Consider the following 24,597-nt stretch of genomic DNA (forward strand, 5'->3'; position numbering starts at 1 on the left):
AGTAGCTGGGACTACAGGCGCCCGCCACCACGCCCGGCTAATTTTTTGTATTTTTAGAAGAGATGGGGTTTCACCGTGTTAACCAGCATGGTCTCGATCTCCTGACCTCATGATCTGCCCACCTCGGCCTCCCAAAGTGCTGGAATTACAGGCATGAGCCACCAGGCCTGGTACTTTCTATTTATTTTCTTTGTTACTTTTCTGGACTTCCTGATGTTGTTTTACAGTGAATACATGTTCTTGAATTCTTTATTCATCTGGGCCTTTCTGCTAGTCCTGGACCGGGACCTGGCTAGGGACAGCGATGGCTCAGTGTGCATTTTTCAGAAAGATGACAAGAAGGGGGCAGTGGTAAAGCTTCCCTGGATAATCCCCTTGTCCTTGGGCCCTTCTGTTCCCAGGCTAGAGACTCACCTGCCAGGAAGCAGGGCACACGGGCTGTGGTGTTGATGAACTCACAGGGGCTTGGCTTCTTGCTGTCATAGGGTAGGTAGGGTAGCCCATGGTCTGAGACCTCCTGGTTGACAGCCATGAGGCCCAGGGGGCTGCTGAGGTTGCGGAGGCGGCTGGCCAGGCTTGGCTCGGAGCTGTACACAAAGCTGGCATCCAGGAAGGAAGTCAGGGCATTGATCTGCTCTCGGGCCAGGGACTTGTAGGGTGGAGTGGGGCAGACAAATCCAGCTCGGAAGAAAGGCATGCATTTCCCTTGAGTCCTCGCCTTGGGGTCATTGGGTGGGAACTGCAGAGAGATTGGGCAGAAGTGACTGGGCAGGGGTGGAACAGCTGGGCCCTGGCAACCTCTCCCCAGGGCAAGTCTGGATGCAAAGATGCTGATGGTGCCTTCCTGGGACCCTGGTACTGGACACTGACCCCAGACACTTCTTGCTGACATTACTCACCCTGGGCTCATAATATCCTGAAGTTCATTACATCCTGTGGTGTGAAAGAGCTGAGGGTAATCATTCAGTCCTCACAGTGAGGACTCCAAATTTTTGGTGGGGAGGGAGTCCTGAGCTCCCTGGACAGGAAAGCAGGACATGAGGTGGGAACAGATTTGTTAATAATTACTACTAACAACAGCTGCCATGTATTTATTTTGGGCTTACTGTGTGCCAGGAATTATGCATACTTTAACTCACCTCAGTCCTCGAAAAAGCCCTGTAAGGTGGACAATTCAGTTCCATTTTATAGATGAGAAAACTGGGGCTCAGAAAAGTTAAGTAAGTTACCTAAGAACTTACACACTGGAAGGGAAAGATGTAGGATTCAGATCATTGGCTTCATTCCACAGTTTATGCTCTTTATACCACAGCACATAGCCTCGATTTATTCTGTGAGTGAATAAATGACTCTCCAACTGTAACACCCACGAATAATAGGAAAAGATGCATTGCTGCAAGCTCCTCTCCCTTCCAGATGGAAATTCCTACAAATCCCTGCTGCTCACTCATATTCATCCAGGTTTCAGGTCCTTCTGAGTGGAGTTGAAGTCATCCTCTACAATGATGTACGGCAGCATAAACTTTAACATGCATAAAATGAATCTCTGGGGATCTTGGTAAAAATGTAGAATCTATTTCCTAACATCTTGGGTGAGACTTGAGATTTTGCATCTCTTTTTTTTTTTTTTTTTTTTCTTTTTTATGTTTTGATATGGAGTCTCTCTCTGTCACCCAGGCTGGAGTGCAGTGGCGGGATCTCGGCTCACTGCAAGCTCTGCCTCCCAGTTTCAAGCAGTTCTCCTGCCTCAACCTCATGAGTAGCTGGGATTACAGGCATGTACCACCACGCCAGGCTAATTTTTGTATTTTTAGTAGAGACGGGGTTTCACCATGTTGGCCAGGCTGGTCTCAAACTCTTGACCTCAGGTGATCTGTCCACCTCAGCCTCCCAAAGTGCTGGGATTACAGGCGTAGGCCACCTCTCCCAACTGAGATTTTACATTTCTGATAAGCTCCCAGGTGTTACCAATGCTGCTAGGTCGGGGATGTAGACAACCTTCGCCAGTGTTCCCATTCTGCTATCAGTAGTTTACTTGTCCAATTCCCACGCTGGCCCTTTGTTCTTGAGAGCTGGAGCAGTGTCCTGTTCCCTTTGGAATCCTCAGCATTTAGTGCATTGCCTGGTATGGGGTGGTCAATGTCTGTTTACTGAATAAATGAATGAGTGAGGCTTGGGAAACTACCAAATCAGTATCCATGATCTATCCAGAGATCCTAGCTGATGAGCTGGGAATGTCTGCTACATCAGGGTGGGCAAGGGGCTAGCTAGTCAGAGATGCCCAGCTGCAGGGCCTTACCATGATGGGGAAGCAGTTGTCTCCCTGGATACAGTACTCATCACACTGGGCTTTGGAGTACTCACTACTCCCCAGCTCGGTGTCAGGGGCAAAATCCAGGTCGTGATCTACAATCTGACCCCACTGCATGAAGAACAGGGACCTGTTTTGGTCCAGAACACCCTCCTCATTCAGATAGCCAACAATCTTGTTAGATACCTCCCGGGCCTACAGATGGAGACAGAAGGGGAGGGCAGATTAGAGGAAAAAGTGCTTTGAGGATTCAGATGCAACTACACCTCATTAACTACCTACCATGTTACAAATACACTTAATCCCTACAAGGAGTTTGTGAGGTGAGTGGCATTAGCCTCTTCTGTAGAGGGGGAGATTGAATCCTGGACAGGTAAAGTCAGTTCTCCAAGGTCCTGCTGCTACAAACGGACAGGGATGGGATTGAACCCAGATCCGTATGACTTGATGACTTGCCAGGCCAGTGCCCTTTCCACTAAGAGAGGGAAAACAAAGACAGGCTGCCTCTGAAATACGAGCTACGGAGGTGCCGGGTGTCCGGGAATAGAGAGGGGCTCTGGGTAGGGGCTGCCAGCTCCCATAAGGCCAACAAATAGGACCTCCAGGCAAACAACAGCTGATGCACTCCAGGAGCGAGGGTTGGGGTAAGCGCGAGCAGGATGGGGCAGGGAGGCCATCTGCCCGGGAGACCCCAGGGTATCTGGCCTGCGGCGACCGGGACGTGACCACCACGTGGCTGAGCTCCGGGCTCCGAGCTCTGCTGCCCTCTAGCGGCAGATGGGGGTCTGTGCAGATCTCCATCGCGCACCCCCGCTGCCCGCACCGATTTCTCCTCCTCCTTTCCCTGCGAGCATCCCGTCCCCTCTGACTCCCATCCTTCACCCCCGCCCGGCCTGCCCTCACCAGCGGGAGAGGGAAGCCGTTGCGCGTCTTCCCCGGCGTCCAGCCGAAGGGCAGGGAGAGCCCGTCCTCGTACTCCGCGGGCAGCCAGCGCGCCAGAGCCCTGTTGGCGGCGCCCAGAGCAGGCTTCCTCCTGAAACCAGCACAATCCTCGCTGAGCTTCTGCAGGCCGGCTCCGGGGCTTCATAAGCCCAGGACCTCATGGGGGAAGGAGCCTCTGCTCGAGGCGGAGGGGACGCAGAGAAGGGAGACTCTCAAATGTGCGGTCTCTGAACTGCGCCCACCCCCTGAAGGCGCGGGGCTCCCCCGCCCCCGGGAAAGGTGCCGCTTCCAGAGACACACAGTGGGCTAGCGGGAGAAGGCTGGAGATGCGCGATCTTGAGAAGGTGGGGAAGGTGGGAACGCCAGCCCAGGTGGGCAAGGCAGTGGCAGATCTGCCTGGAGTGCCCAAGGAGCAAAAGTCTTGGAGGGGCGGGGCGGGGTGGCTGGAACGGTCGGTCCCCACACCCCAAGCCCTGCCACCTGTTGTTGCAGTCTCCGGTAATGGTGCGGTAAGGGCTGCACGGGTCGCATCTCACCACGGGAGCAGGGGCACCACAGCCCACCTCCAGAGACAGCGAAGTCAAGTCCAGGCTGGGGTCTGAAACAGAAGGGACTCCAAAGGGACTGAGTTCTTTTTCCATTCACAGGCACCCGTGGGAGGCAGAAAATGGAGACCAGAGGTGAACCTGCATGTTTTGGAATGCATTCCGTTGTAAGTAAGCGTTTCTCAATTAATCTGACAGCACATTAAGGTAATAAATTTTATTCCCATTTTACAGGGAAGAAAATGAGACTACAGTGTTCAAGAGACTTGCCCAAGGCCACACAGAGTAACTGGTAATGTTCCCAGAATTGCTAGTAATTCCTGATATACCAGGTCCAGATTCATTTGAATTGACAGATCTTTCTTTTAGAATGGAAATACCCCTGGGAGGTTAAGCATATGTTAGCATGAGTTAGTGTGATAAGACCACTTTCTTCTAAAGCTTCATTTACATCTAAAGTACCAAGCGAGCAGGGACATAGCGAGGACAGATGTTGGGAAGGGATAGGTAATTTTTCAGTGAGGGGCAGGGGTTGTGGGAGGAGTGACAGAGTAGAGGGGCTTTAGGCATCAGAGGGTTCAGTGGGGGCACAGAGTGGAGAACACATACCCTCATGTGCATACCTCATCCACCCTGGCGTCTGCAAGAACAGGGAGGTGAGGGAATCTGGCTCATGGGGGCTTCTTTGGGGGCCATCTCTGAAAGGTGGCAGGATTTCAACTCTCAGAACCTTTTGGATTTCAGAGGTCAAAGTGCTTCGTACTTCTTACCCTGTCCCAGTTTCCTTTTTTTGGAGCTTTGGAATTTGCCCAACTCCTAGGCTAGGTTTCCCCCCTCACTTGATGTTTTCCCAGGGAGAACCTGCAGCCTCTTCCTCATGTCAGGACCAAACCTCTTCCTCATGACCCTCTGTGGGCTGTGGCATTTGGTTGGGGGTGAGAATGGAGGGGATGGAGGAGGCCATGACCAAGCCATCAGTTAAGTTCATTTACTGATAGCGCCATCTTACCCAGAACAAGATGGAAATCTTAGCTCCTGTGACATTATCCCAGTAAATTCCCCTGACACAAGTGGCTTAAATATCCCTTCTACTAGAGGAAGTGGTGACACTGTGGTTTAGGACAAGGAACCCATGTTTATTGACTTTAGCACTTCCTTTGGGCAGAGGCCTTACAGATAGTGTTATACAAAGAGCACCAATGTCCCCTCACTTGGAGTTGGCAATGTGAGCTTGCTAGGTCTCAGTTCCTTCCTCTGCAAAAAGAGCATTGCCCTGGCTGTCCTCTAAGCCCCTCCTTGCTCTGCCAGTCTCGTCTACTGGTCTAAGAAGGGAGAGACGGGAGTGTTTCTCTGAGTAGATAGCTCTCAACAGGAAGTGCAGCTTTGGGTGGCCTCTGCTCTCTCCTGTGGGGAGATGACCCCTTCCTGCCACAGAGGGCTGGTGAGTTTTCTGTACCTGTGACATTGGTCAAGGACGCCTTCTGCCCCAGTCTCTTTAAAGACTCCTCCCACACCTGTCCGTTGCGGATGGCTGTACGCGTCCGGCCTTTGGCATGCTTGAGGTACTCTGAGAGCTGTCGGCTGGTGGGAGTCTCAGAGCTCATGGCGGTCTTTAGCCTACAGTAGAGGGAGATGGGGATCATGGACTGGACCCTGTAGGAAGGGGGCTGGGGGCCGCTGGAGGGGTGGGAGGGGATGTGTGTACAACATGGCCTCATAACCCAGGCTGCTGCACTGTCCACTACAGTAGCCACTAACCACATGTGGCTATTTAAATTGAAACTTATTAAAATGAAAATTAAAAATTCAGTTCCTCAGCAGCACTAGACACACCTCAAGTGCTCAATAGCCAGGTGTGGTTAGTGATGACTCTGTTGGACAGTGCAGATAGAGGACATTTCATCATCTTAGAAAGTTATCTTGGACCCTGCTAGCCTAAAGTGGGCTTAGAGCTGATCGGACACAGGGGTGGATCTGGGTTCCACCAGGATTGGCTTAATTATATGACCTCTGAGTGACTTCCCCTCATTTATGAACTGGGAATCACAGTTTTCTCTCATCAGAGACTTATGTATGGACTTTGGGATAGACTGACTGGGATTGGCTCCTGACTGCCACTTTCCAGTTGTGTGCCTTTGAGGCAAATTACTTACACTCTTTGTACTCAGTTTCCTTATTGGTATAATGAAAATAATGATAGTAACCTTAGGTTGAACCATGCTGTTTCATCATTTTTGACCTTGAAAATAGCTGTTTTCTACAGTTTGATTCAGTACTTCCTAGGATTTTGGGGAGGAATGAATGTAGAGCCCCCAGAGCTGTATCTGCAGAGAGCACACACTCGCACGTGCGAGCATCACTGTTACCATCAGCCGGGTCCCACAAGGGGTTCCTGCAAGGTATTAGAGTCCCTGCCTCACACCATGAACAAAGGCAGGCAGGCTGCTGGGCCCCCATGGGCTTAGCCTGTAAGATCCCATCCAAGGTTCCAGATGTTCCTTCCTTTCCCGCCCCGCCCCGGGCTCTGCATGCTTCCCCTGCCTGGACACAGATTCACCAGGGACTCACCTCCTGCTCTGCCCTGGGGTTGGGCTCTGTTGGGGGCAGGCAGGTCTTGGAAGGACCTCTTTGCCATCTCCACAGTCTCTACCCCAGTCCTAGCCGTCATCCTCTCCCATCTAGACAGCTCTTACTTCCACTCCTGTCCTCTTCCCATTCGTTCTCCACAGGGCTGCTGGAGTGATGTTTTTAGCATAAAAATCAGACCGTGTCACCGCTGATTCAAGTGTTCTAATGGCTTGCCCTGGGGCAACACACCTCTGCTCTCACCTTATGCGTGATCTTCCTTGCCTCCTGCCTCCACTGGCCTTCCTTTTCCTGAGCACCCCACGGGCTTTCCTGCCTCAGACCCTATGCTGTTGCAGTACCTGGAACGCCACCCCCATGCCCTCTGCCTGGGTGGCTCTTTACCATTCTCCAACAGGCTTCCCTGATCCCTGTGCCTAGAGTGGTATCCCTTGCCCTGTTTATTTCCTTCATTTTCCTTATAAATTGTGAGTCACTGCACTGTGTGTATACTTGGGTAACAGAATGTTTAAATGTGACTCGTTCTGTCTCTGTGAGGCCCCTGAGTCCAAGGACTAACAAGCGGGGAAGGGCTCCTCCACATTTCAAAGCAAGGTACTGGTTTGCCTGTGCAGGACTTGCAAAGGAGGTGTATGAACCCCGGTTTTGTGGCTTTTATGTTGTCCCCCATCATGCGGCTATAAAGGGAATGAATTTGAGGAGGGTGAGAGAATTTTCCTTTGGAGACATTTGCAGAAATACTGGTCACTTCCCTCCCACCACCATGAGGCTCCTCCTTTGCCAGTTTAATTCTAGAGAGAAAGGTCTTAGGAGGAGAGCTTGACTGTGTGTCCTGGAGTACTGGCTGGGGTTTGACACTTGCCTGAAGAGCAGTGTCCTGACAGCACAGAGAGAGGGGCAGGGCAGCCCCGTGCAGAATCCGGAATCTGCACGGCCCCAACAGCAGGGCGAAGCTGCTAGTATTCTGGAGGCTGCTTAAAAGGGACCTGCCCCAAGACAGGGTGGGGAGGGGTGAAGGAGTGGGCCCAATTCTCCCAGGCAGAGAGGGTTAGAGCTGGGAGTCACTGGCCAGAGAATTTTCCAGATCACAGAGTTGGCAGCAGAATCTCTCTCTGAAACCAGGGAAGTACCCAAGGGGAGACAGAGAGAGAGCTTCCGGCCCCTTGAGGACTGAGCTGTTCAGGGGATGTAGACTCACCACCCCTTTTTCCTCCCTCCCTCAGCTTAACCAAGGAGCAGAAACCCAGGCTGGGAAGGAGGAGCCCCAGAAAGAGGGAGAAGGAGACTGCACTCTCTTCTCCCGCCAGAGGCCTCAAGCAGTTCTGAGCTGAAGGAAGAGAACAGGTCTGGGCTTTATCTTCTTATGCTGACATTTTAATTCCTGAGATAATCCTGGTCTGGGGACTAGAAGTGTCCAGAGCATGTTTTATCATCTAAGTCACCAAAAAAGTTATCTGAAGGCTTGAGAGTTCATTCAAGGGCCAAGGAGGAGTGAGTGGTGGCCCAGGTCCAGTGCAAAGGGACAGCGAGAGGAAAGAATAAGGTTACATTTTTTTCTCAATGTCTGCCTTTTCCCTGGAGTATGCGTTTCCTGAGGGAAGGCGCCCACGTTGCCCCTGCACAGGATTGGAGGGTGGTTGACTCTATGGGTGCTCTGTGGGCCCTGGGCTCTTCCCCTTGCTGCCACGGGTGCATCTGCTGCAAGCTCACTCCAGTAACCTTGTTGGGCGCCTGCTTCTGAGCCACTGGAGGGGCCTGGTTGGGGGTGCCAGGGAATTCCACAGGTGTGCCGCAACACCTCTCAGCCACCTGCAAGCCTGCAGCCATGTCTGACTGACGTGGGCAGATGAGGGCTCTGCTCCCTTGCTCCAAGATGGGACAGGCTCTGAGGAGCAACTTCTGCTCCAGGTTTCCCTGTAGGGTCAGGCTGAGGCTAGACCTGAAGTCACTTTATTTGTCCAACCTCCCCCTTTGCTTCTGCTGCTTCTTCACCCCGTCACAGCTTCCCTGTGAGCACTTGTGTAATATGTCACCTGCATCTGAATGCAGGGCTCGGATTTGGCTTCTGGTGGACCTGGCCTCAATTAGTCAATATCAGTTGGATGAATGAAGAACTTTTACTGAGAGGCTTTCTGGGACTCTGGAATGCATGACCCAAGAAAATATTGGGCCACGTGGAAGAAAGTCCTTCTAGGCCAGGTGCGGTGGTTCACGCCTGTAATGCCAGCACTTTGGGAAGTCGAGGCGGGCAGATCATGAGGTCAGGAGATCGAGACCATCCTGGCTAACACAGTGAAACCCCATCTCTACTAAAAATACAAAAAAATTAGCCAGGCGAGGTGGCGGGCACCTGTAGTCCCAGCTACTCGGGAGGCTGAGGCAGGAGAATGGTGTGAACCTGGGAGGTGGAGCTTGCAGTGAGCCGAGATCTCACCACTGCACTCTAGCCTGGGCGACAGAGCAAGACTCTGTCTCAAAAAAAAAAAAAAAAAAAAAAAGGTCCTTCTAGGGTTAGATTAGATGTCTTCTTCCAGGTGATGCACAGGCTGGGGACTTTAGGAATGTGGGCTATTGCTCCTACTTGTCATGTACTTGGAAGGCTGGGAGGATGGAAAGGCAAGTTTTATCATTGTTCGCCTCACTGGCTCATCGGGGCTGGCCTAGATGTGCTTGTCATGAACAGGAAGCCTGTGAAGGGAAGAGTGTGTGTGTGTGTGTGTGTGTGTGTGTGTGTGTGTGTCTCACGTACCTGGTTCGGGAGTCCAGGAAGGCCTTGTTGACTTGGACCTTGGCCTGACTCACAGCATCGGAGATGGCAGAGGTTCTGGTGGTCTGTGCTTGGGGTTGGAGAGGGGAGCAGGAAGTAGGTTGTCAGACACCACTCCTTTGCAATGTCTTCTACTTTTGTCTCCCTCTTTCTCAGCCATCACCCCCACCCCGCAAATCTGGGCAGGCAGGAGATCAAGATTAGGAAAGTTTCATAAGAGTCCTTAAGGGGAAAAAGCACAGAATGGGAAGAATACTCTTGGATCTTCAATAAGATGTCAAAACTGCTCTTCGGGATCTCACTAGAATGCCCAGAGATGGGATGAAGAGGGAGTGTGGCCACTCAGGGTGGCGTGGGTTACTGGGCTGTAGGGATTTTTCTGGTTCCTGGTGAGATGGTCTCGTGGACTATCACAAGTTCATTAAGGAGGACCCACTGATCACCAGGACCCTGACGTAGAGAAGGGGATGGCATGATAGCAATGGGATTCCCTGTTCGCTCTTGTATTGGTGTCTGGAGCATGGAGGACAGGATCTGTTTTCTCAACAAGGAGAGCGTAGTGGGTTAAATAATGGCCCTCCCAAAATTCACATATGAATGGAACTTCAGAATGTGACCTTATTTGGAAGTAGGGTCTTTGTAGATGTTATGAATTAAAATGAGGTCATACTGCCTTAGCATGGGCCCTAAATCCAATGAATGATGGTTTTTTGAGAAGAGGAGAGGACACACAAAGAAAAAGGCCATGCAAAGACTGAGGCGGAGATTGGAGTGTTGCAGCTACAAGCCAGGGAACACCAAGGATACCAGGACCACCAGAAGCTAGAAGAAGAAAGGAAGCATTCTTCCCTAGAGCCTTCAGAGGGAGCACAGGCCTGCCAAGACCTTGATTTTGGACTTCTATCTCCTGGACTGTGAAAGAATACATTTCCGTTGTTTTAGGCCACCCAGTTGGTGTGCTTTGTGACAGTAGCCCCAGAAAACCCATAAAGGGAGACACTCACCTCTTGTGGCAGATGCTGCAGCCTGAAGCAAGATGAAAGAAGCCAGGAGGGCTGGGAGATGGAGAAGGATCCTCATCGCTGAAACGAGATGCAGGATCACTCTGTGAGCCTCTCTACAGCCCAAGTGGGAGGGTTTGAATCACAGAAAGCAGAGAAAGCCCAAGGAACGCCAGACACCCTAACACTGGAACAGAGGAGGAGAAGCCACATTAACGAATGAAACATCTACTTTATGCACAGGCCTGTGCTAGGTGCTGGGAGCGATGGAAAGAGGAGAAGCCGTGGTGGAAGGGAAAGAACTCAGGCTTCGGGATCGAAGGCCCTGATTTATCATTCTGCATTTGTTCCAAATAGCTCTGTGACCTTAGGCAGGTTACTTAACATCTCTGGGGTCCTGGCTTGCTATGGGAGGAGGTGAGACCAAGTGATCCAGAATGTCCAATTCTGTCCTGACAGCCTGTGGTCCTGAGACGCTGTGCCTGTCTTGTCACAGGTGTGAGAAATGCTGTTACCAAGCCTGGAGCCTGCCTTTGAGTTCTCCTCCTTCCTTCCCTCCAGGATGCACGGCTCCCTGCGAGCCAGTTTCCTCTGGCCCAGCCCCAGGGGAGAGTGCCTGAGAGGTAGACACTCAGCGCCTCCCTTCGGAAACCTGGCAGGGGCTTCCCCATCCCTCAAAGTGCCAACTTGATGGCAATACTGAAAGAAAGTTATGACAAAGCTCAGAGCTCCCCTGAGCCCACAGCTGTGCCCCAGCCTGCCTGGGAAGATTCCAGCTCATGGATTAACCCCTTCGCCATGAGCTTTAACTCTGAACGAAAGTCTTTAGACTAAATTTTGTGCAGCTTTGTTTTCTGATGAGGGTCTTCATTGGGCTTAGTGGAACAGACCCTGTATGTCTTCTGAGGAGATTCTGGCTCCAGCCCGGGGAGGCAGCCACAGTGTACAGATGGAATGATTGTGTGTTTAGAGCATGGTCCTGAGAGGCTCCTCAGTTTTCACAAGAGCGCATGGGCTCTCCCTGCAGCACGGCATTCACTGGTGGAATCCAGAAGCACACCAGGGAGAGCAGCCTCAGGTTGCCCCCCAGCCATGTCTCCCTGAGGCTCAGCTCCCAGAGAGAAATTCTGGAGCTCTGCCTGACAGATTTCCCCACCTGTCTTGCACACCCTCTCCAAATCATCTCCACTTGGAATAGGCCAGACCAGGAGAACTCTGTATCTGGATCAGGTCATTTCAGCCTCTTTCACCCCTGTCCGCCTCCAATTTTTCCCTCGAATAATTTGTATCTTGTTGGATATACTTTTTGTAAGCTAACTCTAGAGAAAAGGCAAGGCATGAATAAATACCTCTCTGGCCAAGATTCTCTCTGTTACTTCCCCCTTCCCCAAGATGAGTTCTCAAACAGCTTGACCTCTCAGTGGGCTCTTGTCCTTAGAGTTGCATGGCCCCAAGGAGGAAGAGATTCTGTGACCTCCTATCCCTCTGTCACCATATTTTGCAACTTCAGGGGACCCATTGCAGGGTTCATTGAGTTAGCAGAAATCTGCCCTTCAGACAAACAGAGATGATGGTTTTGGAGGAAAAGGTATCATTGACTTTAAAAAACAATTGTGGTAAAAAAAAAAAAACATGGTCAAATGTGGTGGTTCATGCCTGTAATCCCAGCACTTTGGGAGGCCAAGGTACCAGATCACTTGAGGTCAGGGTTGGAGACCAGCCTGGCCAACATGGTAAAACCCTGTCTCTACTAAAAATACAAAAATTAGCCAGGCGTGGTGGCATACACTGGCAATTCCAGCTACTGGGGAGACTGAGGCAGCAGAATTGCTTGAACCTGGGAGGTGGAGGTTGCAGTGAGCCAAGATTGCACCACTGCACCCCAGCCTGGGTGACAGAGTGAGACTCCATCTCCAAAAAAAAAAAAAAAAAAAAAAAAAGAAAAGAAAAGAAAAGAAAAAACCAAAACCCAAAAAAACTACATAGCATAAAATTTAGCATCCTAGTCACTTAAACTATGTAGTACTATAATGTCAGGTATATTCACATGTTGTACAATGGATCTCTAGAACATTTTCATCCTGTAAAAACTGAAACCCTATACTCATTGAACACCAACTCCCTATTTCCCCTTCCCCCCAGCTCCTGGCAACCACCACATCATTGATTTTTTTAAGAGGGCTGTGAGCACAAGCATTCATTATGTTGTTCTTTGAATGACTAATGCATTTCATAATAAATGACAAACACAAGGTAAAAGATTAGTCCATTTTTTAAAGAGGCATCATCTGAGACAGCCTGAGGAAGACAAGATCATAGAAGAAGACATGAAAGTTGAGAAAATTAAACAGGAAATAATACTTAAGTACTCATTTCTCCTCTCCTCTTCTTTGGGACCCCCTTCATGCTCTCCTCACTGGAAAGTGGAGGAGTGGGGACTTCAAGGCCACAGATAAATTATTTTCCCATGTCTTTGGCAATGTTCTTGGTGGGTGTGAAGGAAGGGTGTGAATAAAAATCAGAGCCAGGTAAATACAAGGTCATGTCACTGAAAAGGGGGTGTGCAAAAAGATTCTAGAGGGACACTATCTGTAGCCAGAACCATGCAGGGCAAGAGGGCATGGGGCTTTAGAGTGTAAACGGCCAACAAGAGGCTTCTGTGATGTGTGGATATTTATCTGCATTCTTATCAACATGGTGAGTGCAGAAACCATTTCCCTAGCCCTTTGGTTTGCAGCAAAGCCTGGAGCCTTCCCTGGGACATGAAGCACTATCTGGAGACAGAGCCACAGCCTTTGCCCCTCAAATGCCAGGCTGATCCACAATCCCATGCCTCCGCTCATGCTCTTTCCTATACAATACCCTCTCTGCCTAATAAACTCCTATTCATCCTTCAAAACCCAGACCAAATGCCACCTTCTCTGTGAAGTTTACCAGTTTTCTCCAGGAAAAGTTAGATTGTTCTTTTTTCTGTCCTCCCACAGTATTTCATCCATATCTCATATTACTGTCTTCACATCTGTTTCCCCTATCAGACCATGAACTCCTGAAGGGCTCCATCTTATGTATTTGTTTTCCAGGACCTAAGTATGTCAATATATAATAGGTGTTGGGTGCATGCTGAATGAATGAAACTCCTAGAGCAGAGAAGTTCGGCATCTGGAGGTTGCAGAGGGAGAGGGCAGAGATGGTCTCTCAGCAAGCCTCTCACACTGTAATGTGCCTACTAATCACCTAGAGATTGGGGTAAATGCAGATTCTGACTCAGAAAGTCATAGAAGGGGCCTGAAAATCTGCACTTCCCGTAAGCTCCAGGTGATGATGATGTTGCTGGTCTGCAGACCACACTCTGAGTACCAAGGCCTTCCAGACTTTGGTTCTCAACGTTGCTGAGCAGTCACCAAAGAGATGGGGGAAGGCCCGAGAAGGGATGAAGTCAGTGAGATTCTCTTCCATGACTGGAAAGAGCCCTGTGGAGGGTGGTGGAGTGAGCCAACAGGAAAGCCATAATTCTTGCCCCATCACCCACAGGAACACTCTCTTGATCTTTTGAGTGACTCCAAGATCAGGATGAGAATGAAGAGATAGCTCTTATCAAGCCCTCTAGAGCAGAAATAATCTACTTCAACCAAAAGATTTGAGGCACACAATTGCATCAAAAACAAATATGATTTAACCATCCCATTCTCCCAAAATGAAGCCTGCCTAGCACTGCTGCAAACAGGTCACACACCTGCTTGACAGCCAGGTGTCCACAGGGCACTTCAGACAGCTAGGACCAGGCAAACTAGATGGACAGATCTGCTGCAGATGGCAGGCATGAGACGCTGGAAATAAGATGAAGACCTGACAGCTCCGGCTTAGGGAACGCTTTAAAACACTGCAAAATTTCCACTATAGTGGAGAGGCCAGATTTCATCACACTGTCTCAAGAATAGCACAGGGAGCACCATTGTGTCAATGTTTTTCCCCAAATTCTGATATGATTCTGGACACATTAAATTGCTTAGATCTCAGTTCCTAAGCAGGGTGGATAAGAGAGGTCTATGGTACCTTCCAGCCCTAAGAGTCTATGATTCTGTGACATAGTTTTCAGACACAGAAAAGCCTTTTTCCCCCACAGTGGTTGGGGGAGGCTTAATTACATTCTCTCATATACCAAACAAGGGGAGTGTGCCATGGGGTGGCTAAAGCTGGCACCAGAAAATGCCTGATAGAGACAAGTCCAAATCCAGTGCTAAGCTTCCTGAGAAGACATTAGGAAATTTCATCATCAACTTTGCAGAAACCAGGAAAGATGAAAGTTGAAGAGTCTTACCTGCCCAGTGCCTTGTCTTTTCGCAGCAGCCAGGGAGTTGCTTTGCTTGGAGGAGCTGGTCTTTTATACCTTCCAGCAAGAATGTATTTCTGGGAAAGGCCCAGAAGGAAAGATTTTAGTGTGGCTTGGAGGAGACGCTGAGGCTTAGCAGGAAACACCATGTGACTCTGGGCACATGCACCAGGAAACTGCAGAATGGCAGGGATTGGTTGATGCAATACCACTGACTGTGGGTGAAGCAACTCCTCTTTCCATCTTTCAACTTAAGTGCATGATCCTGATCTAGTCCTGGAAGGCAAAGCTGCACGCCCTGAGCACATTTGTCCCTCTTAAACTCCTAATGGGATCCGAATAGCTCTTAGAATTATGAACAATTATTAGGTAGATGCAAAAGTAATTGCAGTTTTTGCAATTACTTTTGCATCAACCTAAATGGTTCTCCTCCCCATTCATATATTCGCTGCCCTTTGATCCCTCCCTTACTTTCCACCCCGTTTACTGTGGAGTCCAATGGATTCATCTTTTGGATTTAAAATGATTAATAAACATTAATTTTTTTTGGTCAAAATTTCAAAATACTTTGGCCACCAAAGGATGAGAAGAGCCCTAAGCTTGTCATTAGGATAGTGGGTTGCAGTCCCCGCCTCTGCCATTGTATGGCTCTAGGCAAGTCACTTCACCTTCTGGTGTCTCAAATTTTCTAGTAGTGAAATCAGTGGTTGGTTTTGGTGATTATTATGATTCTATGACTTCATGCCTTCTATAGGGTGGCCCATTAAAAAACTCCAGTATCTGGGAGGCTGAGGTGGGTGGATCACTTGAGTTCGAGACCAGCCTGGTCAACATGGTGAAACCCCGTCTCTTCAAAAATTAGCTAGGCATGGTGGTGCATGCCTGTAATATTTTAGCAATAGCTACCTGGGAGGCTGAGGTGGGAGAATCACTTGAACCTGGGAGGCAGGGGTTGCAGTGAGCCAAGATCATGCCATTGCACTCCAGCCTGGGTGACAGGACGAGACTCTGTCTCAACAAAACAAAACAAAACAAAACCACCACTATCCTATAAATTATTGACCTAAAGCTCAAGTATAATGCTACATACCTTTCCTACCTCAATGACTTTGGAAATTCAAGCTCATTAGATTCATACAAGAAGGAAATAGGAAGATTCTGAGAAAACAAAATTTCATGAGAGTGTATTTTACAGACAGACAATTTAAAACATAATAAGCCTCTTTACGAAATCATACTCTGAGTTGAAAATACTCTGGGAGCAACTGTCAAAAATGTATCAACCCCAAACCAGACTTCTTGGTTCACCTTCAAAAAAGTGATATTTCCTTTCTCTAGATGATGGAATATATCTAAAAACTGCTTCTCTTGTGATGAATCCAGGCAAATGAGCTGGGCATCTCAGAAGAAGGCAGGTGTCCAGGAGAGGTGAGTGGGACATCAGGTTCTTCTTGTTTTCTTTGAAACACACTTCATCTCCTTAGCCAAGCATTGTTTCTTTGTCTGACCATTCCCTGAACTTTGGCACATGCTTCTCAAGGTTCTTCCCTCTGAATTTTATGCTTAATATGTTCAGGAAGTTGTGTCATTAGGCAGATCTTGACCTAGTTGGTTCTGAATAATTTGAAGATGGAACTTCCTTTTAGAAGACCCTATGGGATAACATTGCTTCCTATGTACAAAATGCAGTGAGTTATGGAGTCAGGGTAACAGCAAAATACAGGTCTGATCATTCCTGGGTTTTATCATGTTATGACATGATATGATATGTCCTAGATTTGGTCTTTCTGTAATGGGTCAAATAGGATGGGGCAGTGTCAACTCCAGCCCAGTAAGATCCTTCCTTGATATTGGCGTGAAGCACACCTGGAGGCAGTCAATCTGACAGTGACATGCCTATTGTACTATAGCTAATTTTTATTTTAGAGCTTTGCTGACATGTGATGACATGTTGTCATGGGTTTATCTCAGTCTAGTCAAATCTGTAGCACAGGTAGATGTCTTCCCATGTGGGAATGGCAAATTGGCCTGAGAAATGGAGAGTGGAAGGCAGAAAGTCTGGGAAAAAGCTAAAAAGGCCAATAGCTTCTCATATGACAGTGCAGAGTCCAAGATATTTTAGCAATAGCAGCAGCAGCAGGGAGTACCCAATGAAGATAAGGTCTATTGCTGGCACATGGCAGTACACACATCCACACACATACACAAACATGCATGCACACTTCCCAGAAATACACAGTTTATCAATGAGACTGATTTTGGACATAGCTGGCTCACCTCTGTCGCCTTCTAGAATTAGAATGCTGCATGCTGCATACACAACCTTTGGTTGATCCAAAGGATTCTCATGGTCAGTAACAAAGTGACCAATCTGTTTGTGTAAGGTGATTGTAGCTCTCACACTGGGTCCATGTCAGGTGCCGTCTCCCATGGGTGCGCAGCTAGTCCCTTCCTTAGCTGTCTGTTTTCACCCTTGTCTGCTGGCTTGGCTGTCATTCATAGCTGGGCAGGGTTGTTTTTTTTTTTTTTCTTTCCTGACTCAAATGCATTTCCTTTTGTTGGTTTCCTAGAACACCAAACAAACAGACTTCTTGTCCCAAGGATGGCTTTATATGCCCATGTTTACCCCTTTTGGGATTCATCCACTATTTCTACCCCAGAGAAGGGTGGAACCCAGGCACTCTGGCTTAAGCTGTCCCTGGCCTCTGGAGGGGTGTGCAGATGGCAGAGCTTCTCTGAATGGTGTCCTGGGGCAGCATGAGCTGTTGGAAGGAATGGGGACATTGCCAGGCAGCCCCTTTTGGAGAGAGGAGGGATTTGTAGATGAGAAAAAGAAATACTTGGGATGGGTTGTATGTCTCCCTAGCAGACAGGAGGAGGCTCTGTTACCTTCTCCTAGCAGTTTTTTCTTTCTTTTTTTTTCTTTTTTGAGACAAGGTCTCCCTCTGTCACCCAGGCTGGAGTGCAGTAGCGTGATCACCAATCAGTGCAAGGGCTCAAGCCATCCTCCCACTTCAGCCTCCCAAGTAGCTGGGACTACAGGTATGTGCCACCATTCCCTACTAGTTTTTAATTTTTTGTAGAGACAGATGTTCTCTACTAGTCCCTATGTTGCCCAGGCTAGTCTAGAACTCCTGAGCTCAAGTGATCCTCCTGCCTGGGCCTCCCAAAGTGCTAGGATTGCAGGCATGAGCCACCAAGCCCAGCCTCCTGGTATTTTTTAGTGGGAGAATTGATCTGATGATTGGTGGTTTCTGAGATTGGCATAACATAAGGTTTCCAACTGGCAAACCTATGATCAATGCATTTTTCCAATTAGCCACAGCATGCCGGGACTGAAGGGCTTCCCTGGGAACCAGCCTGGTGGGTGGGCAGAATGCTGTCTCTTCCTTCTCTTCATTAATGGAAAATCTTTTTTTTTTTTTTCAGTTAACGCCATTCACCCATTTCCCCTCAGTGTTCCCTCTTTCCCTGTTCCTCTTAAACATTCACTGAGCACCTAATAGTATGTGCTTCTGATTTTTTTCTTACTCCTAATCCTCTCTCTTCCTAATTAGTTGATAAATTATGAATTTTAATAAGTTTGCTTAAGCAAAAAAGCTGTCAGATCTGTTCCCTGCCTTGGCAGGGTAATGTAGGCATAGGGCTGGGAAAGGGGACAGACCTCAATGGAGCAAGACAATCTGACCCTGAATAAATCCTGAGTTGCTCAGAGTAGAGATGGGGCAATAAACCAACTCCCACTTAAGCCACAAATAAAGAAACACAGTATTTTAAACAAAAAACAATCTTGATTGCTATTGTTATTCTGTGAGCGGTCTGATGATACGCTTTGTGATAAGTCCATAAAGAAAATATCATGCCAATAAATGCCCTGTTTCTCAAGCAAGCAAGCATGTATATGTGTGTGTGTATGTGTTTGCACATGCACGTGAATACAGATGTGACAAAGCGACTAGTGAAAATGCAAGGAGCACTGGATTATTAAAACTCAGCAAGCCTGGCTCTAGTCCTAGCTTGCTAGTCAGCAGCATGTGACATTGGGGAAATTACTCTTTATTCAGAGGCCTCAGTTTCCTTCTCTGGAAAGAGAAATGGGTCCACTAAGTAATTGTGTTGGGTCCCTTGGGTTGTGATGTTTAGAATTCAATTGTGAATCAGTAGATCTTGTAGGTCCCAGTGCTGGTCAGCTTCTGCCTCATTGTACAGTCTTGTACACATTACACACCCTCAGGTTCTCTTCATATAAAAGGGGGATGAGAATCCTATGTTCTCACTCTTAGGACCAGCTGGGATGGGGTAGGAGGACAACTATCCCAAAGGCTGTTTCTCCTTAGTTCTGAGGGACAACCAGAAACAAAAGAACAGGAAAAATCTTGTTGAGAAAGAAGAAAAATTCTGCTGGGAATGTGATCATTCTCCCAGTCACTCAAGTTGGAAACCAGGGAGACACGCTGGGTACTTTTCTTTTTTCTTTTCCTCTTTTCTCTTCCTTCCTCCCATCTTCTTGGTCACCAAATCCTGTCCATTTTTCCTTCATAAATCTCTTGCAACTGTGGCTTCCTTGACTTCCCCACATTCTGGTTCTGCCCTGCCCTGAATTACCCCCATTTTTTTTTGAGACAGAGTGTCACTCTATTGCCCAGGCTGGAGTGCAGTGGAAATATCTTGGCTCACTGCAGCCTCTGCCTCCTGAGTTCAAGTGATTCTTCTGCCTCAGCCTCCCAAGTAGCTGAGACTACAGACTTGCGCCACCATGCTCGGCTAATTTTTTCTATTTTTAGTAGAAACAGCGTTTTACCGTGTTGGCCAGACTGGTCTTGAATTCCTGACCTCAACTGACCCACCCACCTTGGCCTCCCGAAGTGCTGGGATTATAGGTGTGAGCCATTGCGCCCGGCCCCAATTTCTGTAATTGCAAAAAAATTACAATTATTTTGCTCCAATGTCATAGCCTTCTCACTGGTCTTCCTGAGTCTGCCCCAAAACCGCATGTCCCTTTACGGTAGTTTTCTGTACACAGTACCCCACTATCCATAGGACAAGGTCTTAGGTATTAGCCAAGGCCCTATACTGCCTAAGCCTGTATCTATCCCAGCCTATCACATATTGCGCCTTTACCCAAGCTTTTTGTTGCAGCCAAGTAAACTATTCATTCCCTGACATGCCATGCACATTCCTGACCCTCTGTCTGTTCATCTGCCATTCTCCATACCTGACTCGTTTGCTCCCTTCTTGCCCAAGTCCAATATCTAGCTCAAGCCTTCTCTTCTCCATGAGGCTATCATTGTCTGCCAAGCTCCAGAAAGCATTGCACACTAATTCTTTTTCTCCCCTTTGCTTTTCCTATTTATTGTCTCTATGCATCTTTCCTCTTGCCCAAATTAAATCAGAAACTTCTCAAGAGCTGTAAATTACATTGTGCAATCAATAAGATTTGCTTTGATGATAAAGATGATGACACTGGTGTAAAAATTACCTTGGCTTAATTCAGTCATTCAAGTCCAAGTTCTTGACTGTCAGTTCTAAAGCTGTCTCTGAAGACCGTTTTCTAGCCTGAATGAAATACTGCACTAAAGTGTAGCTAGGGCTGGGTGTGGTGGCTCACACCTATAATCCCAGTATTTTCAGAGACTGAAGCAGGAGGATCCCCTGAGGCCAGGAGTTCAAGGTTACAGTGGGCCATGATAGTGCCACTGTACTCCAGCCTGGGTGACAGAGCAATATCCTGTCTCTTAAAAAACCTTAAAAATAAAAATTTTAAAAATGTAGCTAGAAGGAATAATTTCTGAATTTTTCTCTTTTCTCTTCTATTTTCCTTGATTTAGAGCCCCCACTGCCCATCACAAGCTGGAAAGGAACAGAGAGAGCCAAGAGATCATAATGAACGACTGAATCTTGTCTCATTTACAGTTGGGAGAAAATAGCAGTTCAAGCCCCCTTTTCCAAACCTAAGATGGAACTTCAATGCCTATTTCCCAGATGCTGAAAGAATCTTTCAGAAGCAACAGAACTCATGCTTGCTTCGCGCCCAGGCTTGCGAAGCTGCCTTCTTAGGTGTCTATGCTGGAGGGAGGCTGGGGTCCTGAGTAGGTGCCCCGAGAAGGCGTCCTGCCCTGCTTGCTGACTAACCCACAGGTTGGGGGGCAGAGTGCAGGGTGTGTGCTCCCTAGGACTTACTGTAAATGGCTGAATTCTCACTACTTCCCTCCTGGGGCTCCGCCCTGATGATTTTGGGGTACATGAGGATAATAGACGCTCTGGAAGATTGTGGTGGAGGCTGGAATGGGGTGAAACGCTCCAATAGTCTCTGTCTGTGATGGAATTCCTTCCACTCTGGTGGGAACCTGGGGAGGGTGAAGTGGTTATTGCCTCTCACTCTTCTCACAATGCTAAGAAGGGGACAGAGGCCGGGGAGAGGAAGTGAAAGAATCTTCGCCGTCCTACTCTCTTTAAATGAATACAGGCTTTCCAAGAGGCCGGAAGAGCGCACCGTAGAATGTGCTTCCACTCAGCGAGCAACACGGCCTCTGATATGCCTCTAACAAAAGATAATCGTGACCAGGTACCCCTGAAGGAAACTGAGATTCTAAAATTTCTTTGATATCTTACTTAAGAGAAAAATTTTTATTTTGGAACAATTTTGGATTTATCATATTATTACAAAGATAATACAGAGTTTCTGTACACTCCACACCCAGTTTCTGTTATGATTATCTTATTTTACAATGGTACGTTTGTCACAATTAATAAAGCAATATTGTTACATTATTATTAAGTAAAAGGTCAATATCCTACATTTTAACTTTCAAATTCATGCTTTTATGTCCCATTCAATAACTTATCTGTTTGCTTTTATATAAAAATTTAAAATTTACTTCACAGCAACCTACAATGGACACTCCAGGAACGTGAGCCAAATGTAACCTGTGCTCTGTGTTTTCTGGGCCACTACGGTGTTCCCTGGGGGAGCTGTCCAGCTTGGGCCACTGAGAGTGAGTTCAGAGCGGAGTCGGAAGGAAATCTCATAGGGCTCTGATGGCCTGCTCGGTGGCTGTAACCCCAAGGGTCACTCAGTCTCTGAGCCTCGGCTTCCTCTTCTGGCAAGTGGGAGTAGGAGCAGCAGCCCGCCTCACAGGGTGCCACGAGGATAAGCTGGGCTCAGGCGTGCAGACACGTAGAGCATGATTCCCACAAAGTGATTAGCATCAGGAGCATCCCTGAGACAGGAAGGTGAGCAGTGACTTCAGCACGAGCTGGTTCTTGAGACGTCATGCTTTCACCCTGCCAGCCTCCTCTGAATCTCCACTTCCAATCCTGAGGAGGGTCAGAAGCTGAAACTGAAAAAGGAAATGGCTTCAACCCCACGTCCTCATGGCTGGGTTGCATGCCACAGACAGGGGAGACAGAAAGGGAAAGTTTCTTTTTTTGGCTTCTGCTGCTGGACATTCTCTCTCTCCTGGTGACTGTGTGGCTCTCCAATGATCTGCTTGCTATCTAATGGGAAGAAAAAAGGAGGTGATGTGGGCCATGGCACCACCCTGTCCCCCAAGGAGCCAGCTCTAGTTTTGCCTCTTTTGGTCACATGGATTTGAAATAGTCCATCTTCAGCCTGAGGACAGCAGCTGGCCCAGGCAGGGTTTCTGCTCTTGAACTCGGCAACCTAGGCTAGTTGCTCTCACCTCTCTGAAGTCCCTGTGGACCCGGCTACTGCATAGCTGATGATGTCTGTCTGCTGAAATAAAGCCTAGCAGAATTTTCTAGCCTGACAGCTGAAAACCAGCCTGCATTGCTTATAGTAACTCATGTTTTCTCTTTTCCCTTCTTGCTACAGATTTTAGGAGGCCCATTTTGACCTCAGTACCTGGCCCCACATGAGGTGACGGCCCCACTGTTAGCTTTCCATGTCTAAACTCTGAAAATTTGCCCTGAATTTGGATCCAGTGCCTGAGGCACTGCCACTTCTGGCAGTTTAATCATGGTCCTTACTGGATTTCACATCCTACAAATTCAACTGGCCCTTCTAACCCCTGCAGTGGGGTAAAAGTCCAGCCTCGCCCTCCAGCCCCAAGTTCTAAAACCTGGCTCCGGCCCACCTTCATGAACCCTCCCATTTGTGGCTATGTCAAAAGAGAAAATGATGAATGGGCAAGAAAAACAGAAACTGATCAAATCTGCCTGAGATTCTGACCTCCTAGAACTTATAAAATCTGTAGCAATAAAACTTTACAGCCTCAGATTAGGGATCTGCAATTCCCTGCTCACAGCTGCAATGACAGCAAGAGACCATGACCTAACAGACTCAATTGGGACAATTCCCGTTTGTGGGATGTTTTCGATGTGTCACACAATCCTAGATTTCCTTGCTATTTTTATCTTTTGAAACATTCTCCAAGAAATCTAATGTGGAAGTTCCTTTTTTTTTTTTTTAACATAATTATGTTGTTTCACTTCAAGTTGATGGAGTTCTAGAAATCATTAATTAGGCTACTGTAAGAGGGCAATGTAATTCCAATCTGCAAAAATACAGGAAATGTTAATTCTCTAGAAATGGAGTTAAGCATAGATCTGGGACTCATAAATAACAGGGCAGTGTTTTGACCCTGGTGATATTTGCCAAGTAAATATAGCAAGGGGATTTTAGTCAGCCTGGCTTTGCCTCATCCTGATTTATATTTGTCTGATTCTTTTAAAAAGTAAGCTTAGAGTTTGAACAACATTTAAGAAGCCTCTGGTTCAGTGATTCCCAAAGGCTAATCTGAATCAGTGGAAAGCTTGGGAAAAATACAGGCATCCAGACTCTGCTCCTGGTCTATAGAATTCTAGCTCTGGCATTGGAGTTGGAGAACCTTTATTTCTAATAAATCTCCTGGGTGAGTCTGACATACAGGCAGATTTGGAAACTACTAATCTAGCTGAACTTTCTACCCTCTGTAGGATTCCCCACTACATCTTTGTTCCTCGAGGTGTGGTCCAAAGTCTTACAGCACTGGAATATTCTGGGAGGTACTAAAAAATACAGAATCTCAGGCCCCACCCAGATGTACCAAATCAGAATCTACATTTTCACAAAATCCCCAGGTCATATTTATTTACATTAAAGCTGACAGATGGTCATCAAGTCACTGCTTGAACACTTCCGGGGTTGGGGAGCTCAGCATTTACATGGCAACCTGCTTCACTGCTGGGAGGCTCTAATTATCCAGCTCTTTCTTATATTAAGTTCACTCACTCATTCATGCATTCATTCTACAAATATGGGCAGACTCTAAAAAGTTGACCAAGATGACATAGTCACATGATCATATTTCAGCCATTTTTAAATTGCAGTTCATAGGCAGAGAGAACCCTTTTTTTTCTTTTTCAGACGGAGTCTTACTCTGTCACCCAGGCTAGAGTGCAGTGGCGTGACCTCGGCTCACTGTAACCTCCGCCCCTTGGTTCAAGCAATTCCCCTGCCTCAGCCTCCCGAGTAGCTGGGATTACAGGTACCTTCCACCACGTCCAGCTAATATTTGTATTTTTGGTACAGACGGGGTTTCACCATCTTGGTGGTCTTGGCTAGGTTGGTCTTGTACTCCTGACCTCGTGATCCACCTGCCTCGGCCTCCCAAAGTGCTGGCATTACAGATGTGAACCACCGTGCCTGGCCAAGAGAGAACCTCTCTTAACAGAGATGTATTTTCTTCTTTGTTTTCACATAGGCCAGTGTGAAACTAAGGGCCTGTCTCTTGTAGAACCTTACTGAGGGCTGTAAGAAGTTGGTAACACAATCCAACATCCTGAATTTTCCCCACCATCCTCCTAATGCAACAGCCTGCATAGTATATGGTCCCCATTCCCAGGCACATCAGTGTAACTCCTTGCTATCCGAAGTGTGGTCCACGGCTCAGCAGCAGTGGCATCACCTGGCATCCTAACAAGCCTGCATTCTCTCAGGAATGCAGACTGTTAGGAATGCAGCTCTCAGTTCCCACCAAATCAGGATCTTCATTTGAACAAGATCCCCAGGTGATTTTTTTGCACATTAAATTTCAACAGGCAGAGAAACCGGTTCTATTTCACAATCCTTAAACAGGATCGCTAACTTTCTAGCTCAGGATCAAGCACTTCAG

General features: G+C 47.8%; 1 protein-coding gene and 1 long non-coding RNA gene across 13 annotated transcripts in view; one reads left to right on the forward strand and one right to left on the reverse strand.

The window, feature by feature from the left end:
- Positions 1-14,509, reverse strand: part of LPO (lactoperoxidase) — a 29,740-nt gene extending 15,231 nt beyond the window's left edge. Inside the window, exons 1-8 of one of the 2 annotated variants that reach the window (XM_074019199.1) lie at positions 14,471-14,509; positions 10,156-10,233; positions 9,134-9,221; positions 5,255-5,415; positions 3,734-3,851; positions 3,215-3,344; positions 2,300-2,506; positions 415-739 (exon numbers count right to left, since the gene is read on the reverse strand). In XM_074019199.1, coding sequence (XP_073875300.1) covers positions 415-739; positions 2,300-2,506; positions 3,215-3,344; positions 3,734-3,851; positions 5,255-5,415; positions 9,134-9,221; positions 10,156-10,231 — 1,105 coding nt within the window. In that variant the 5' untranslated portion in view covers positions 10,232-10,233; positions 14,471-14,509. Of the gene's footprint in view, positions 1-414; positions 740-2,299; positions 2,507-2,566; positions 3,345-3,733; positions 3,852-5,254; positions 5,416-9,133; positions 9,222-10,155; positions 10,340-14,470 lie in introns of those variants that run through there. The other variant, XM_045375082.3, reaches the window with a different exon arrangement.
- The window catches only part of LOC102129261 (uncharacterized), a 30,938-nt gene continuing 9,427 nt past the window's right edge, over positions 3,087-24,597 (forward strand). The window contains exons 1-7 of one of the 11 annotated variants that reach the window (XR_012425596.1): positions 3,087-3,597; positions 3,901-3,933; positions 4,033-4,090; positions 7,608-7,728; positions 15,821-15,910; positions 17,439-17,524; positions 20,311-21,250. This is a non-coding gene — a long non-coding RNA (uncharacterized lncRNA). Of the gene's footprint in view, positions 3,598-3,900; positions 3,966-4,032; positions 4,091-7,607; positions 7,729-9,307; positions 11,514-15,820; positions 15,911-17,419; positions 17,525-20,310; positions 21,251-24,597 lie in introns of those variants that run through there. The other 10 variants (XR_010581801.2, XR_006693053.3, XR_010581802.2 and 7 more) reach the window with 10 other exon arrangements.

Source organism: Macaca fascicularis, chromosome 16, assembly GCF_037993035.2.
Source record: "Macaca fascicularis isolate 582-1 chromosome 16, T2T-MFA8v1.1".
Lineage (NCBI taxonomy): Eukaryota > Metazoa > Chordata > Mammalia > Primates > Cercopithecidae > Macaca > Macaca fascicularis.